General features: G+C 39.3%; 1 protein-coding gene across 4 annotated transcripts; it reads left to right on the forward strand.

Moving 5' to 3' along the window:
- The first annotated feature begins 2,023 nt into the window (after positions 1 to 2,023).
- On the forward strand, positions 2,024 to 11,807 carry HNRNPA3 (heterogeneous nuclear ribonucleoprotein A3). Of its 4 annotated transcripts, none has more exons than XM_070508164.1 (11): positions 2,024 to 2,136; positions 4,243 to 4,365; positions 4,458 to 4,604; positions 4,687 to 4,897; positions 5,210 to 5,299; positions 5,382 to 5,477; positions 5,567 to 5,644; positions 6,146 to 6,292; positions 7,159 to 7,278; positions 7,370 to 7,439; positions 10,206 to 11,807. In XM_070508164.1, the coding sequence occupies exons 1-10, from the start codon at positions 2,131 to 2,133 to the stop codon at positions 7,420 to 7,422; spliced, it is 1,071 nt and encodes a 356-aa protein (XP_070364265.1). In that variant the 5' UTR covers positions 2,024 to 2,130; the 3' UTR covers positions 7,423 to 7,439; positions 10,206 to 11,807. The 4 variants fall into 4 exon arrangements, with proteins under 4 accessions (XP_070364265.1, XP_014689527.1, XP_044624597.1 ...); XM_014834041.3 differs by having other exon boundaries at positions 7,532 to 11,281; XM_044768662.2 differs by having other exon boundaries at positions 2,044 to 2,202.
- The last annotated feature ends 2,783 nt before the right edge of the window (positions 11,808 to 14,590 follow it).

Genomic DNA, 14,590 nt, shown 5'->3' on the forward strand with positions numbered 1-14,590 from the left:
ACCGCCTGCAGCGGAGCGCGTGAACTTAACCGCTTGGCCACCACAGGGCCAGCCCCAGCAGCAGGGTTATTTGTATGAGATACCATGGGCCCCAGAGCTGGAGGGTAAGTTTAGACAAAAGCATAAAAAACAGCTAATGTCTAAAAACCAGAGTCTGGATAAACAACAAATCTGGATGAATCCACATTTTACTGAAGGACAAAATACCTGAATAAATGGACTAACACACCATTTTCCTGGATGGAAGCACTTAGTATCCCATCCCCCATCATTTCTCAAATTAATACAAGAATTGAATACAATTCAAAGAAGAAAGAATAATAACAGAAGTTACTGATTAGAAGTAACTTGGTTAGAAAACACCCAAACAGCCCTAAAAGTGAAGCCAAGTGATCAGTCTTCCGGATCAAGTTGCATGTCTCACAAGGGTACCTTGGTGTGAATACCGTCTCCCTAAGGTCTTTAACTTTGTGTTTTTGTACATACTGAGAATTGACCAAGTTATTCATGCCTATATCATAGTAATCAAACTCAAAAAGCCTTGATATATTAATGAGACACTAAGGGAATATTTTCCCATTGTCTCAAGCACTGTTGTTGGCTATGAGGAGTACCTGATAACCAGTACACATATAGTTTGCTTGTGATAATGGAATCAGAGCAATAGGAGGAGGCTAGTTTGGAGGGTTATTTCATTCAAGTTACATTAACGCCTGGTGACTGGTTTTTGGCCCAGAACAGAGTACCTTCTGTTTATGTCTCCCAAATAAAACACCTGTTCCACCTGTGCAATACTAGATAAACATCAACAAATTCTTATTCTTTGTCCTCCCTTTTTCCAAACTCCAAGCCGACTATTCCTCATTTGTTAACACAAACTGTTTTTCAAACAATTTACAATATAATTGATTAGATTTCTAATCTTTCTAAGGGATGGCCAGACCAATTCTAAAGGAGCTGCTCATATCCATTGCCACATTAAAATACAGGACATTTCTTAGCAGGATAGGGAGACTTGCCAATTGTGGTCACTTTCATCAGTACCTTTGTTTAAATATGGACCCATAAGGTAATTTATGGCTATCATAGGTCTTGGGGATCTCCTAATCTCATCCCCATTTTAATTTAAAAAATTTAAACCAAAACTCAGCAAGGTCGAATGATTTAAAATCACTTGGCTAGGCTGAGAAAGGATTAGATCTCTAGTTTCTAACACTTTAGTTGATCTCCTTCGTTATACCTCACAAAACACTTGGAAAATTAAGGTAAAAATCACTCGCGAACAGATAGCACATCCGGTGATCCTACTTTTGGAAACTTTGTAAACCTTTCCTTGAATTCCGTCCGTGAGAACAGTTGCTTCAGCTGTCCACACTAACTAGACAGTGTTAAAATAGTGCCGACAGATTTCAAGACATCAATGAGTCCCTAATGAACAGACCTCGACCGGTCCTGCCTCAGCTCGTTAAGAGTGAAATTTCAGTATGTCAGCCGCGTTTTAAGGCCTTTCCAGGGTGCCCAAGATTCCTATACGTAGGTGTCGCAAGATCTTCAGTGCAGGCCCTCACCGTGGGCATCGCAGTCACAGACCGGGTGCCTGGCATTTGGAAATGAGCGAGGAAACGCCGCGAGAGGACTTTCTTGCAACCTTATACTAGTACAGGAGAAAAAAGTGTGGTTTTATTCAGATACGGGAATGAAATGAATTCGGAAATACAGACCCAGCGGCCTACGTGGGGGAGGGGACACGAGCGCGAGAAGAAAGGCAAAGGCCTTTTTCTCCGGTGACGCGCGGTCACGAGGCGTTCGCCCGACGTGGGCGCTCGCCATTGGCTGAGCCCTAGCTGACGTCCCCGCGGCCGCCCGAGCGCGAACGGCGGCAAGGGCGGCGCCGCACTGGAAGTTGGCGAGGCGCGCGCGCTCCCGCGGCCCGCCACACCCCCGCCCTCCGCCGGCCAACCCGCTCGTCCAGTCCCTCTTCGCGCCCAGTTGGCCACGCCCCCTTTCCAACTCGCCCCTCCCCCGCCGGGCCGGCGGCGCGCAGAAAGCGCGTCACGTGACGACTGGCCCCGCCTCTTCCTCTCGGTCCCATATTGAACTCGAGTTGGAAGAGGCGAGTCCGGTCTCAAAATGGAGGTAAAACCGCCGCCCGGTCGCCCCCAGCCCGACTCCGGCCGTCGCCGCCGCCGCCGGGGGGAGGAGGTATTAGGGGGAGAGCGGGGGGTTGACGGGTAGTGGCCGGCGAGGGGGGACTGGCTCGGTGGGAGCGGGGAGGCCGGGTGGACTGGGTCGGCTGTCCCGCGCTCTGCGTTGAGCCAGGCGGTGGGAGGGGGAGGGGAGCGGGCCTTGGAGGCCTCCTCGGGGCCCCTCGCCCGCCTCGCCTTCTCCTTCGGCTGCACAGGTGGCTCCTCGGAGGCGCAGCGTGGCTGGCGAGACCTCGGGAGGCGAGCCGGGCCGCCGACCGCGCGGCCTCGCATCCGGGGCCGAGGGCGGCATGGCGGGCCTCGGCGGGAGCGGTTGGGAGGAGGCGGTGGGGGAGGGGAGGGGACGAGCAGGCACATCCGGGCGAGCGAGCGAGCGAGCAGGCGGGCGGCGGCCACATTGACATTGATCCGCTGCCGCGTTACGAAATGGCGCATTGGCCCGCAATGGCCGCCGCCTCGCTCCGCCGCCGGGAACCAGAGCGCGGGATCGGAAGGAAGAGGGAGGAGGCAGCCCGGCCGAAAATACCGCAAATGGTCTCGAAGCATGGGGCGTTGTGCTCTCGCTGAAGTTCTGCCGGCGCGTTTCTAGGCCTTACAGACCTCTCTAAGGCAACGAGAATTTAATTCTCTGTCCTGTTCTTTTCTTCGCAGCACCCAGTTGGAAATAGGAATTTTTTAAAAAGTTGGCTGCTTAAAAATACTTCCTGATCTGCTAATCTTGCTAAAGTACTTAGAATTATACATATCTTCGCGCCACGTGGGTGAAGTACTCTGTCTCAGAACTTGAGTGCAGATGTAAAATAGAAACTTAAACATTTTTTGGTCTCCGTTTTCCCCGTTTCTGATGGGTCGGCCCTGGTTGTAGTTTCTTGGATTTTTGTTTTAGAGGACTGCAACCACGGTTGAATTTTTCATTTGTTTGAGATAATTTTGTGTGAATTGTAATTCTTTGTGTCAGCTTTCTGTATTGTTAATTAAATGCATTTAACCTAGAGTTGAGGAGACTAAGTGAATTAATGCTTTAGGCTGTTAATTATTTAACATTTTCTTCTAGCATGTGACAGTCTCTTCATGTTAAATGCCTTAGGATCTCTACTTTTAGAAGACTCAGGAAGACATTAGAATGTGAATGTGAGCCCCTTTATTTAAGGACTTTTGATGAACAGTATCTTAATGCATGCATTAAATGGCAGTTTATGTAATTTACTGAAGAGTTAGTTAAATTGAAAAACAATTCAGGCCACATGTTAATTTTCAAGAAAAATCTCAATTCTGTTTTGTGCTGCATTCTGGTCAAGCAGTATATGGCATATTTAAGTCCACCTTGCCCTTTTTGTGAACCTATGAAATGTTGTATTTGAAGTTTTGCCGTTTGTAGCAGTGTAACTAGGTAATTTTTGCAGCATATATCGTATAACATAAATTGGTTACAGAAAGCTATGAAGATACGTGGTGGATGTTTTTCATAGTTTTCTTTTGGGGGAAATGCTTGTTTAGCCTTGTATTGAGGAATAATCAGCTTAACATTTTGATTTGCTTGAAACAGGTGAATTCCTAAATTTGTCACTCAGTTTTTAAGTTGTAGTTAACAGTTTTATGGTTTAAAATTAAATGCTTGTTAGGGTGTAGCATCAGGAAGGAAAACATGAAAAGAAATGGCATGGATGAAACACTGCTTCTACAACATTTTGGTTTCTTAGGAAATGGTTTCTCAGTAGTAATTTCTAAAATCTATCCCCACGTGCTTTTAGTTATACCTTAAAATTAAGGGATTTTCGATTCTGGAATTCTCTTGGACTTCAATTTAGTCGCAGTGATCATGTCATTTAAAAGTTCAGTTATAGTATTTCTTGGTATTTTGGTTCCTTTAATCAGTTGATGTTTATGATCTTACTCAAATTTTTAACTGGTCGAAGTGCTAATTGTACAGGAATTTGGTGTTGAGCTACTGTTTGTAGCAGATTAAAAGCTTGCGCATCTTTCTCAGCAGTTCACCTGCTAGAAGAAATAATTGCAATGTATTCGTTTGTTTCCCCAGGGCCATGATCCAAAGGAACCAGAGCAGTTGAGAAAACTGTTTATTGGTGGTCTGAGCTTTGAAACTACAGATGATAGTTTAAGAGAACATTTTGAGAAATGGGGCACCCTTACAGATTGTGTTGTAAGTTACTAAAGGAACAAAAAAAGCTTCTTAAAAAAGGGTAGAGGACCTGTGGAGGTGTGTTTCAGTGTTTTAAAATTTTTATTTTGTAGGTAATGAGAGACCCCCAAACAAAACGTTCCAGGGGCTTTGGTTTTGTGACTTACTCTTGCGTTGAAGAGGTGGATGCAGCAATGTGTGCTCGACCACACAAGGTTGATGGGCGTGTAGTGGAACCAAAGAGAGCTGTTTCTAGAGAGGTATTTTAATAATGCCATGTTGTGTAACGTGAAATTGTTGTAAAAAATTTGGGTTTTTGACTTAGGAATTTTTCATTTACAGGATTCTGTAAAGCCTGGTGCCCATCTAACAGTGAAGAAAATTTTTGTGGGTGGTATTAAGGAAGATACAGAAGAGTATAATTTGAGAGACTACTTTGAAAAGTATGGCAAGATTGAAACCATAGAAGTTATGGAAGACAGGCAGAGTGGAAAAAAGAGAGGATTTGCTTTTGTAACATTTGATGATCATGATACAGTTGATAAAATTGTTGGTAAGTGGCAATGTATTGGAACTTGAATGAGAAAGCAGAAATAGTTTTTTCTACACGAAATTTGCTCAGATGCTTACAATTTTGTGTTGTGCATCATAGCATATGAAGCGTATGGTTCAATTTTCATAAGTGACTACACCTGTGTAACCTGCATCTGGGTCAAGAAACAAACGTTATTAATGTCCGTGTCCCCCTGCCCCCGAGTTACTACCTTTTTGATATATTAATGAGTTACATAGTGATAGAGGGTATCATTTATTTGTGCTTTTCCAAACATTAACTTTTGTTTGTTTGTTTGATTAAAAAAATTAGTTCAGAAATACCACACTATTAATGGGCATAATTGTGAAGTGAAAAAGGCCCTTTCTAAACAAGAAATGCAGTCTGCTGGATCGCAGAGAGGTGAGTAGTACCATATATACATACACATTTGGTGTAGATAGCGTTGGTAAGATTCTCAAAGAGCTCTTTGCCTGTATTAAAGGTCGTGGAGGTGGATCTGGGAACTTTATGGGTCGTGGAGGAAACTTTGGAGGTGGTGGAGGTAACTTCGGCCGTGGTGGAAACTTTGGCGGAAGAGGTAGGCTTGTTACTTTCTAAGTACATGTCTACCTAATATTTATTGGTAAGTTGACTGTATACCTTCAATTCATACTTTGCTTTCCTCAGGAGGCTATGGTGGAGGTGGTGGCAGCAGAGGTAGTTACGGAGGAGGTGATGGTGGATATAATGGATTTGGAGGTGATGGTAAGTTCTTTTAAGTTGATGTTTGATGGTTTGGCTTTGTTTTTGTACTTTGTTGAAAATTAAGTACCTGTTTACATTTATTTAATTTCAGTCCAGACTTGTGCGGCTTGACGGTTAAAGTAAACTAAACTAATAACCATAGACTAGACTTTCACCCTAAATATTTAACAGTAGCTAGTTTGTTTTGGCTAATAAAATTTTTTATATTACCAGTCGAGCTGGAATTGTTTGTATGTCTCAGAGGAGACTGCACTCTTCTCCCTAGTGAAATTTTAGACCATTAAAACAATTTTTTTTTTCGTTCCGAAAGATATTTAAGTGTTCATCTGAATTCTTACTAGCCCAGATTCTTGCTGTTCTGTTGACTGGGTATTACCAGGCTTTAGAGTTAAATCAACTCATTGGTTTATTATTCAGTGGTTTAAATGTAACATAAACTAGAGTTGAATAACTTGATCCTCTGTATGCATTTATGTTTTTGTGTAACCCGATTTTTTTTAGGCAACTATGGCGGTGGTCCTGGTTATAGTAGTAGAGGAGGGTATGGTGGTGGTGGTGGTGGAGGACCAGGATATGGAAACCAAGGTGGTGGATACGGTGGTGGTGGAGGATATGATGGTTACAATGAAGGAGGAAATTTTGGCGGTGGTAAGTTTTCACTTGTTTTTAAATGTTCAGTGTTGTTTATATATAGTACCATTACAGATGTTTGAAAAAGTGTTAAAAGGAGCATATGGTCAAATTTCATGTTCTATAATAGAGAATACTCAGATGGTGGGTAAACAGTTTTCTTTGTTGGCTATTTTGTAAATTGGTAAAATGTATTCAATTTTTATTTTGTTTAGTTGAAATGGACCTTTATAAGTAATGTATTGCCAAAATTTTATTTAATTCTAGACACATTTAAAGTGGACAGATGGGAACTGTAAATTGAATATGCAGACATTTTGAAATGAATAGGGTATCTTCTGGGGTCTAGGTGACAAACGTACTTTGACTCCTACTGTGTCACAGGTTGCAGACTTTAGGCAAGTCCATCTTTACTCCGTGATATTATAGATAAAGAAGTTTGTTGGGAACACTGGGTTTTCTTGGACTGTAGTAATGTGTCAACAACAGGAGGTTTTTCTTAACGAATTAGAATACTTGCTGTGGTTGATGTAAAAGTTGTATTACGTTGGGATTAGAGTGAATCAAACACTGGCGGTTTTGATAGGTGTTAGTGGTATGAAGGAGAGAACATGTGCTGAGGGGTAGCATCTAATGTAAAGTTATCTATTTATGTGCTCTTTGGACCATCGTCCACTGTTTGTTTCTTTCTCTCACTATGTCTGAGGTCTCCTAATGGGCCTCTGTGTTTGTGGTAGAGTTTGGTAGCTCTGAAATTTCTTTTCGAAGGGTTGCATTAAGTGTTGTAGGGCATGCTGCCATGATTGCCAAAGATAATAGCTGCATATGTTAAAAGAGGAAAAAATTGTGTAGGTCAACCACACATAAAACCTTTGTAATTTTAGGTAACTATGGTGGTGGAAACTATAATGATTTCGGAAATTATAGTGGACAACAGCAATCAAATTACGGACCCATGAAGGGGGGAAGTTTTGGTGGAAGAAGTTCGGGCAGTCCCTATGGTGGTAAATAGTTTTTTTTAATTAAAATTCTTAACAGCCTTTTTAGTTCAAAAACTCATATATTTCTTTAAAAACTCTACATGTATATTTCCAGGTGGTTATGGATCTGGTGGTGGAAGTGGTGGATATGGTAGCAGAAGGTTCTAAAAACTCAACAGAAGAGGGTAGGTATCTTTAAATTTTAATCATGATGATAAATAATATGTGGAACTGTTCACTGAGTGTAATAATTTTTTTATCCTGTATTATTCAACAGGCTACAGTTCTTAGCAGGAGAGAGAGCGAGGAGTTGTCAGGAAAGCTGCAGGTTACTTTGAGACAGTCGTCCCAAATGCATTAGAGGAACTGTAAAAATCTGCCACAGGAGGAACGATGATCCATAGTCAGAAAAGTTACTGCAGCTTAAACAGGAAACCCTTCTTGTTCAGGACTGTCATAGCCACAGTTTGCAAAAAGTGCAGCTATTGATTAATGCAATGTAGTGTCAATTAGATGTACATTCCTGAGGTCTTTTATCTGTTGTAGCTTTGTCTTTTTCTTTTTCTTTTCATTACATCAGGTATATTGCCCTGTAAATTGTGGTAGTGGTACCAGGAATAAAAAATTAAGGAATTTTTAACTTTTCAATATTTGTGTAGTTCAGTTTTTCTACATTTTAGTACAGAAACTTTAACAAAATGCAGTTTTGAAGGTGTTTCCTTGTGAGTTAACAAGTAAAGAAGATCATTGTTAATTACTATTTTGTATGAATTTTGCTAAAGTTAACTGTAAAGAAACACCTGCTGACTTGCAGTTTAAGGGGACTCTATTCTCCCCATTTCCAAACCATGAAATGAATGGGCTCTGACATGTGGAGAGAATAGATGTTTGTATGTTTGCAATGTGTGTTTTAGATAAATAGAATTGGGTATTTAAATTAGCATATTTGTGAATTTAATAGCGTTAAGATTTACCTTCAAATGAAAAAAATCTCAAAATTCCTATTTGGTTTTTGTGCATTTTCTTTCAAAATGTAATGATTTTAGTGTGTTAGCTTTGCCGAGTTCTAGCTGTGTTGAGAACACCTCCATTCTACATTCACCTTGGTCACATGTCAAGTGCTACCGTAGTTTTATTTGGGCGTAAAGAATGTCTACTGCCCTCTGTTTAAGTTCTGGAAAGGGGTAGTGGATGTTTTCCCTTTCCTCCTACCTTAGAAACTTTTCTAAATGCAGGACCACTAAGCCTTGCTGTACTGGGCACATTAGTGGCTACCTGAGTTTTTTCCTTTTTAAAGCACAAGAGGCCCATAAATCTTCAGTTATTTTCCTTGGTTTAGTATACATATATATTTTTTTGATACAAGCTCTCAGAGCAAGAGAATAAAAATCATGCATTGTTGAACCCGTAACTGGCTGGCATGCTTTCCTGTTTGTACCCTGTACATTTTACTGGATGAAACCAAGGATAGTCTAGATAAAATCATCCCAAATGGCTTAACTGCAGAAGTGTAGCACAGTTGCTTAGTACAAGCTTCTCACTTGCCAAAAACCTGGATTCCAATTTGGATGGTCCTGAGTTACTTAAAATCCCAGAGAACACACTTGTTATTCCATGTTTATGCTTGAACCTAAATCATGTTGGTATGAATTAGCAATTTGCTTGGGAGACCATGGTTGAGAAGAGTTTTTAGATAATAAGGTCATATATATAAAAACCAATTGTCTACTGTTGCGCCAGCTAGTGCTTTCAATTTCATTCGAGCCCTAAGTATGTGCCCTGCTGTTACTCTTTCTTTGGCAGTTGAACGTTGGATTTGAGATTACTTTTGTTTTAAGAAGTACTAAGCAAAACAAGCAATAAAAAGGGGAATGGGGCGTGCTAGTGTTTGAATATGCTCTCTTGTTGCTCTAATTCTGTGCCTCTGTGCATTATTAATATTTGGATGCATGCAATGCCAGCATGGAAATCGGTCTTCACAGATACTGCAGTTTTCCAGAAAACACTCACAAAACAACAAATGTAACAGACAACATTCCGTTTGTTAATGGACATATGTGAATAAGCAGCATAGAAAATAGGCTAATATTAGAAAATGGTTAAGTCTTTAACAACTTCAAGTGTGGTTATATAAATGGACACTGTCAATGTTCATAACTTAAACCTGGGTACCTGGTCAAAATAATGCTTGGGAAACATTTTATTAAAATTGAGCTAAATTGTCTCAAGTTCTTTTATTCATATAATAAAGGTTAAAGGAATGGGGGAGATTAACATTTCCTGTTTCTATGTTTGTGAAATTGTTTGACACAACCTTGACAGTATCCTTTAATGGCATATGAGGTTAATTGTACTGTTAACAAACTTTCTGTGTTCTGGAACTAGTTTAATAGTGGAAATATTTTCAGTAAGCTGTGTTCGCAACCTATAAGCAGGTGAAATCTGTGTATGTGACCTGTTTATAAGTTGTATTAGCTTAGTTCTTGTGAACAGTGTGGAAAAGTAAGCCATGAGGAGAGCGATTTAACCAGCTTTAAAGGACCTAAGATGTGCTTTTTAAGCACAGTGGATCAAAGGAGACTCACTAAGACAGGACTTCAGCAGCCTGTTGAGTATGGACAAGTCAGCATAAATAAAGAATGACAAGGCAGCAGCAAGAGCTTCAACTACAGAGAAGTGAAGGCATAAGATACTATGGTGATAGTGAGCAACTTTCCAAAAGCTAGTTAAATCTGCTTATTACAACTGAAATATCGAAGAAAGTCTAGCAGGAAGGAGCTCTTCGCCTTTTGGAACATCAATGAGAGATAGTTGCCACAGTCACTAGGTCTAGCATTTAGACCTGCAAGGAAGGGCAATAAGCATTAGGTAAGGCTTGCATTTGAATTTTTTCACTAATTAAAGAGTAATTCTTTGTAAAGCAAGGTAAGAGTAATCTTTTTGATTTGCAGGTTGAATGAGAACCCACTTGCCTAAAAGAGGAATGTCTTTCCTACCATCTTAAATACGAAGGTTTCTGGCTGGGTAAGGTTTGTAGCTCACAGTAAAACCTGATGACACCATTTGTTTCCCAACAAATTGATGTTACATATTTTAAAAGTATTAGGTACGTTGGCAAAATTGTTCAGCTGAAAACTCTTGGAACCACATTCAACACATTTTAAACAATTTAAAAAATTTCCCTGCAGTAACCATGAGTGTTCATCTTAGTCAGATGTGGCCCCGTGTATCCAAGTCCTTGTTGGTGTCTTTAGGTAAAGTCGATTTTCGATGAAGAGCAACCTGAGATTTTGTAATAAGCATGACTTAAAACAGAAGCGTGAAGTTGCCAACGCGCTCTAGGAAAACGCCTTAGAGTGGGCGCTGGGGAGGTGTCAGAGGATACAGATGGAGAAGATGGTCTTCGTTCAAGTGGCCTCATGTATAAGGTCTCTTGAATATAAATTTAGGGAATTATTTGGACTAAGGCTAAGTTTGTTTTTTTTGTTTGTTTTTTTTTTGTGTTTAACCTGTTAACCAGGAGTGGGGCCTAACTTGCTAATCCTCTTTTTAAAAGACAACTTTTCCAAAAGAGTAATTAAAATACTACTCAACTACTGTTGAGATCAGTTGCTGATTGTTCACAAGGGCTATTGTTGCTGCCCCCAAAGGGCTTGTCAAAAGTTGAGAATTGAGGTTGATTCACTTTTTAAAAAAATACTTTTGGGGGGACAGAGGCTTAAAATTAGTCTCTAAATTATAAGTAAATCAAGTTCTTAGATAAACAAGAGTAGATTGCCAGAGATTATTCTCAGAAAATGACTGGTTGGCTCTTTGTTTCCGTGTCTAAATCAGGACCGAATTTCTACACATCACCATAGAATGAAGTGTTGAATAAGGTAATAATAGCTTTTTAATAAGTTTTCTTTACAACATGGTTTTAGTGGAGTAGATTTCTTAAGACAGGAAACATTTTCTTTTTTAAAGGCATTGTTCCTTCCAGTCCATCTCGTTTCTTTATAAAGAAATAAAGTGACTTTATTTTAAACGTAGTTCCACTGTCATTTCTGAAAAATGTAATGCTCTTTAAGTCATAGCACCGGTAAACAAAGTAAGTTGTGTAAGGGGGAAATGGTTGCAGCAAACTTTTTAACTGATTTTGTCAAACCAACTCATAGGTTACTGCTTCCCACACTACATTGGTTCAAAAACAAAAAAGCTCGACAGCACTCAGGTCCTAAAGAAGAAATTTATCTCATAATAAAGAACATCTGTTATGGAACTAAACAACTGAAATAGGCTTGGTTTTAAGAGTTCCGGTATCTAAGTCACAATTTGAAACATTTCTAATAAACAGTGTCTCTTGGGGTTTCAGTACTGTCGCAAAGTAGTGAATAAGCATGTGCAGGGGTAAATGGAAGGATTGTTAACCTATATAAACAGAATTTTAAACTTCAGTGTGTTTTATTCTGATTTTTAAGACAAGAGGTGGTCTGTAATGGATTCAAATGTTTCATTTGTAGTATAATGAAATGTTTACAGAAAGAACTTTTTCATTAAAATATTTTTAGAAATGTGTGTGTTTTGTCGCTTCACAATTTCATGTGACTTAAATGCTAAAGGTGAATATTACATACTTTACTAGTAGGTAATTAACAGGCAACTTGGAATGCCTTCACATATCAATTTAAAAGATGTGGTTGAGCATTTTGTGGTGTGAGGGTGGGCTGGGGGAAAAGAGGTTTCATGAAGTTAGCCTTAAGCTACAGTGGTCCAGTATAACCCAAGTAAAGGTGATAACAGTCATTTGTTCAACTTTGATAAATTTTTGAGGTAGGTTTTTGATAATTTTAAGAAATGTTTTTATAGCACAAATGTTTGGGTTCTTAGCATTCATTAATAGATGTTAAGAACATTTTAAGTGAAATGCTTTGTGAATTGAAGCCACGTGAGGATTTTTTTGGAAAGAATTGCGACGCATCTTGCTTGTAGTCAACACTGGTCTTGTAGTACATGCAGTGGTTTCATATTCTCTGCACCTGTAATACCTTATAGTTCCAGTTTAATACTTAAATCCCAGAATAACTCAACAGGAATAGGCTGCATTTCTACCAAAAATAAGTATATATTTACTTTCTCAGAATGAAAATACAGTAAGTTTAACTGTATTCAGGCAACAAGATAAAAAATTGGAGGCATGCATGTAATCATAACACTGCAATTAAATGTTTTAAAGATTACTGTTTCCTTTTGCAAAAATGGGATCTTGCTAATACAATAGGTTGACTTAGAATTGAATAGAAAGTACCACGGGTTGAGGGGAGAGTAAAGCAATAGGTAAATTCTGCCATTTTTGCTTGTTTTCAAAGACACGTAATGGGAAGCACACGGGCACGTTGAACTGTGCATTGTGTGCTAGAGGTTAAATGAGCACAGTACTGAAGGCTAGGAAATAGGAATTTACTATTTACCATACTACTAACATTTATGGATAAGTGTGGATAAATAATGAGTCCAAGTGTTGACTCCTTTAAAATACTTGCAAAAGATATGGTTAAATTTCACTACATCTCTATGGCCATTAAAATTAATAAAGGGCTTATAATCACAGAGATGGAAATTGTATCAGATGCTAACTAGCTCTATCAAAGCTACAGGTAATTGTCATTTTAAAAATGTGTTAGTCCAGGGACCGGCCCTGTGGCCGAGTGGTTAAGTTCGCCCGCTACGCTGCAGCGGCTCAGGGTTTCACTGGTTCAGATCCTGGGCGTGGACGTGGCACCACTTGTCAGGCCATGCTGAAGCAGCATCCTACATGCCGCAACTGAAAGGACCCACAACTAAGAATATACAACTATGTACTAGGGGGTATTTGGGGAGAAAAAGAAAGAATTAAAAAGTGTATTAGTCCATGCATTTCTGTCAACAGAAGTGTAAAGTATGCCTACATCCAAAGAACTCTGATGTGTTTGGATTTAGTCTCAATTATCTGCTCTCACACGCTTATTTAATAGGTGCTGGAAGAAAATGCAATTAGGTTTTTGTTTGATTCTTACATAGCAGGTTTTACTTGTCAGTAAAAAGTTTATAGTAGTAGTTTTGTGAGCTTGGGCGAGTTATTTGTGGCTTTCTAATTTTTTTATGCCATGCTCCCCTTTGACAGTTTGATGCCAATAGACCCTTTAGGATGTTTATTTCATATGCGTTAAATATGTAGAATTAAACATTACATTGAAAACAGTTGTCAAAATATTAAGTTTGATTTAGTAATGGGTGCTGTATTAAGTGAGGTTAGCGGTGGGTCTGACTTACACCTTTGAAGTTGTGATGCATAAATGGTATTTTGAGAAACTTGGAACAGTAATCTGATATTAAAGTTGTGATTTCAAGTATGAAAAGTCACACGTCCTGTGAATACCATTGTGGTTTGTTGCCTGCAGCATTGTAGGAAATGTTTTAGTGTTAATGAAAATAAAGAAGTAATGTTCTCCCAATCAAAATTCCCTGACCTAAATTCTATCCAGATTAAGAACGGTTTTCAGCTAAGTTTTTTGTAAAACAGAGATGATACCTACCCTTAAGTCTGAAGATTAAATGTGAAAACGGGCTTAAAGAGCCTTAGCGCCTGGTCCTTGGTCCCTAAAGATAGTATTTTTGGTGGTAATTGTGGGTGCTGCCATAATATCCTGAAGAAGATCTAAAATTTTATTGGGTGGCATTAAAAGATAATTCCCAAGTTTGAGACTTCTTCTCCGAGGATTGAAGTTTTTATTGTGTTTAAATTTTTTCCACTTCCTCAAAAAGTACTAAAAAGCATCAGCTGAAAACTGAAACTGGCCTGATAAATATCTTTAAAATAGGAATGAGAATTACTTTGTAAATGTTCTGAGGCTTAAAACAGAAGCATGGGTATGAGAAGTCTGTAAGGTATGTCTGAGCGTCCACCCCTTCCCTCAAAAGGGCTCAAGAAATCTCAGTCAGAAAATGGTTTCTTACGTAACATGCAGTGTCATGCAGTTAAAATTCTGAGAGTGCTTGATATACTTGAGTGTAAAGGCATAGGTACACATTTTAAAACTAGAAACAGTTCAAGGTTTAACAATTGGATAGCCACATTTAATTTGAGGACAGATGTAAGGCTCTAATATTTAAATTCCAGATTGAGATGAAAACTTTTTTTTCAGTCTTGGGGAGGTTAGGATTTGTTATGCTGTGAATTTTTAGTTTCTAACTATATAATGCAGTATGTTTAGTACTTGAAAGTAATGATGTTTAGGTACTAAGGTTCTAAGGTCAGTTATCTTGAATGAGCTCCATAAAATATTTTGAAACTTGACTAAAAGTGCACATGAGAGAT

Source organism: Equus asinus, chromosome 4, assembly GCF_041296235.1.
Source record: "Equus asinus isolate D_3611 breed Donkey chromosome 4, EquAss-T2T_v2, whole genome shotgun sequence".
In the NCBI taxonomy this organism is placed as follows: Eukaryota; Metazoa; Chordata; class Mammalia; order Perissodactyla; family Equidae; genus Equus; species Equus asinus.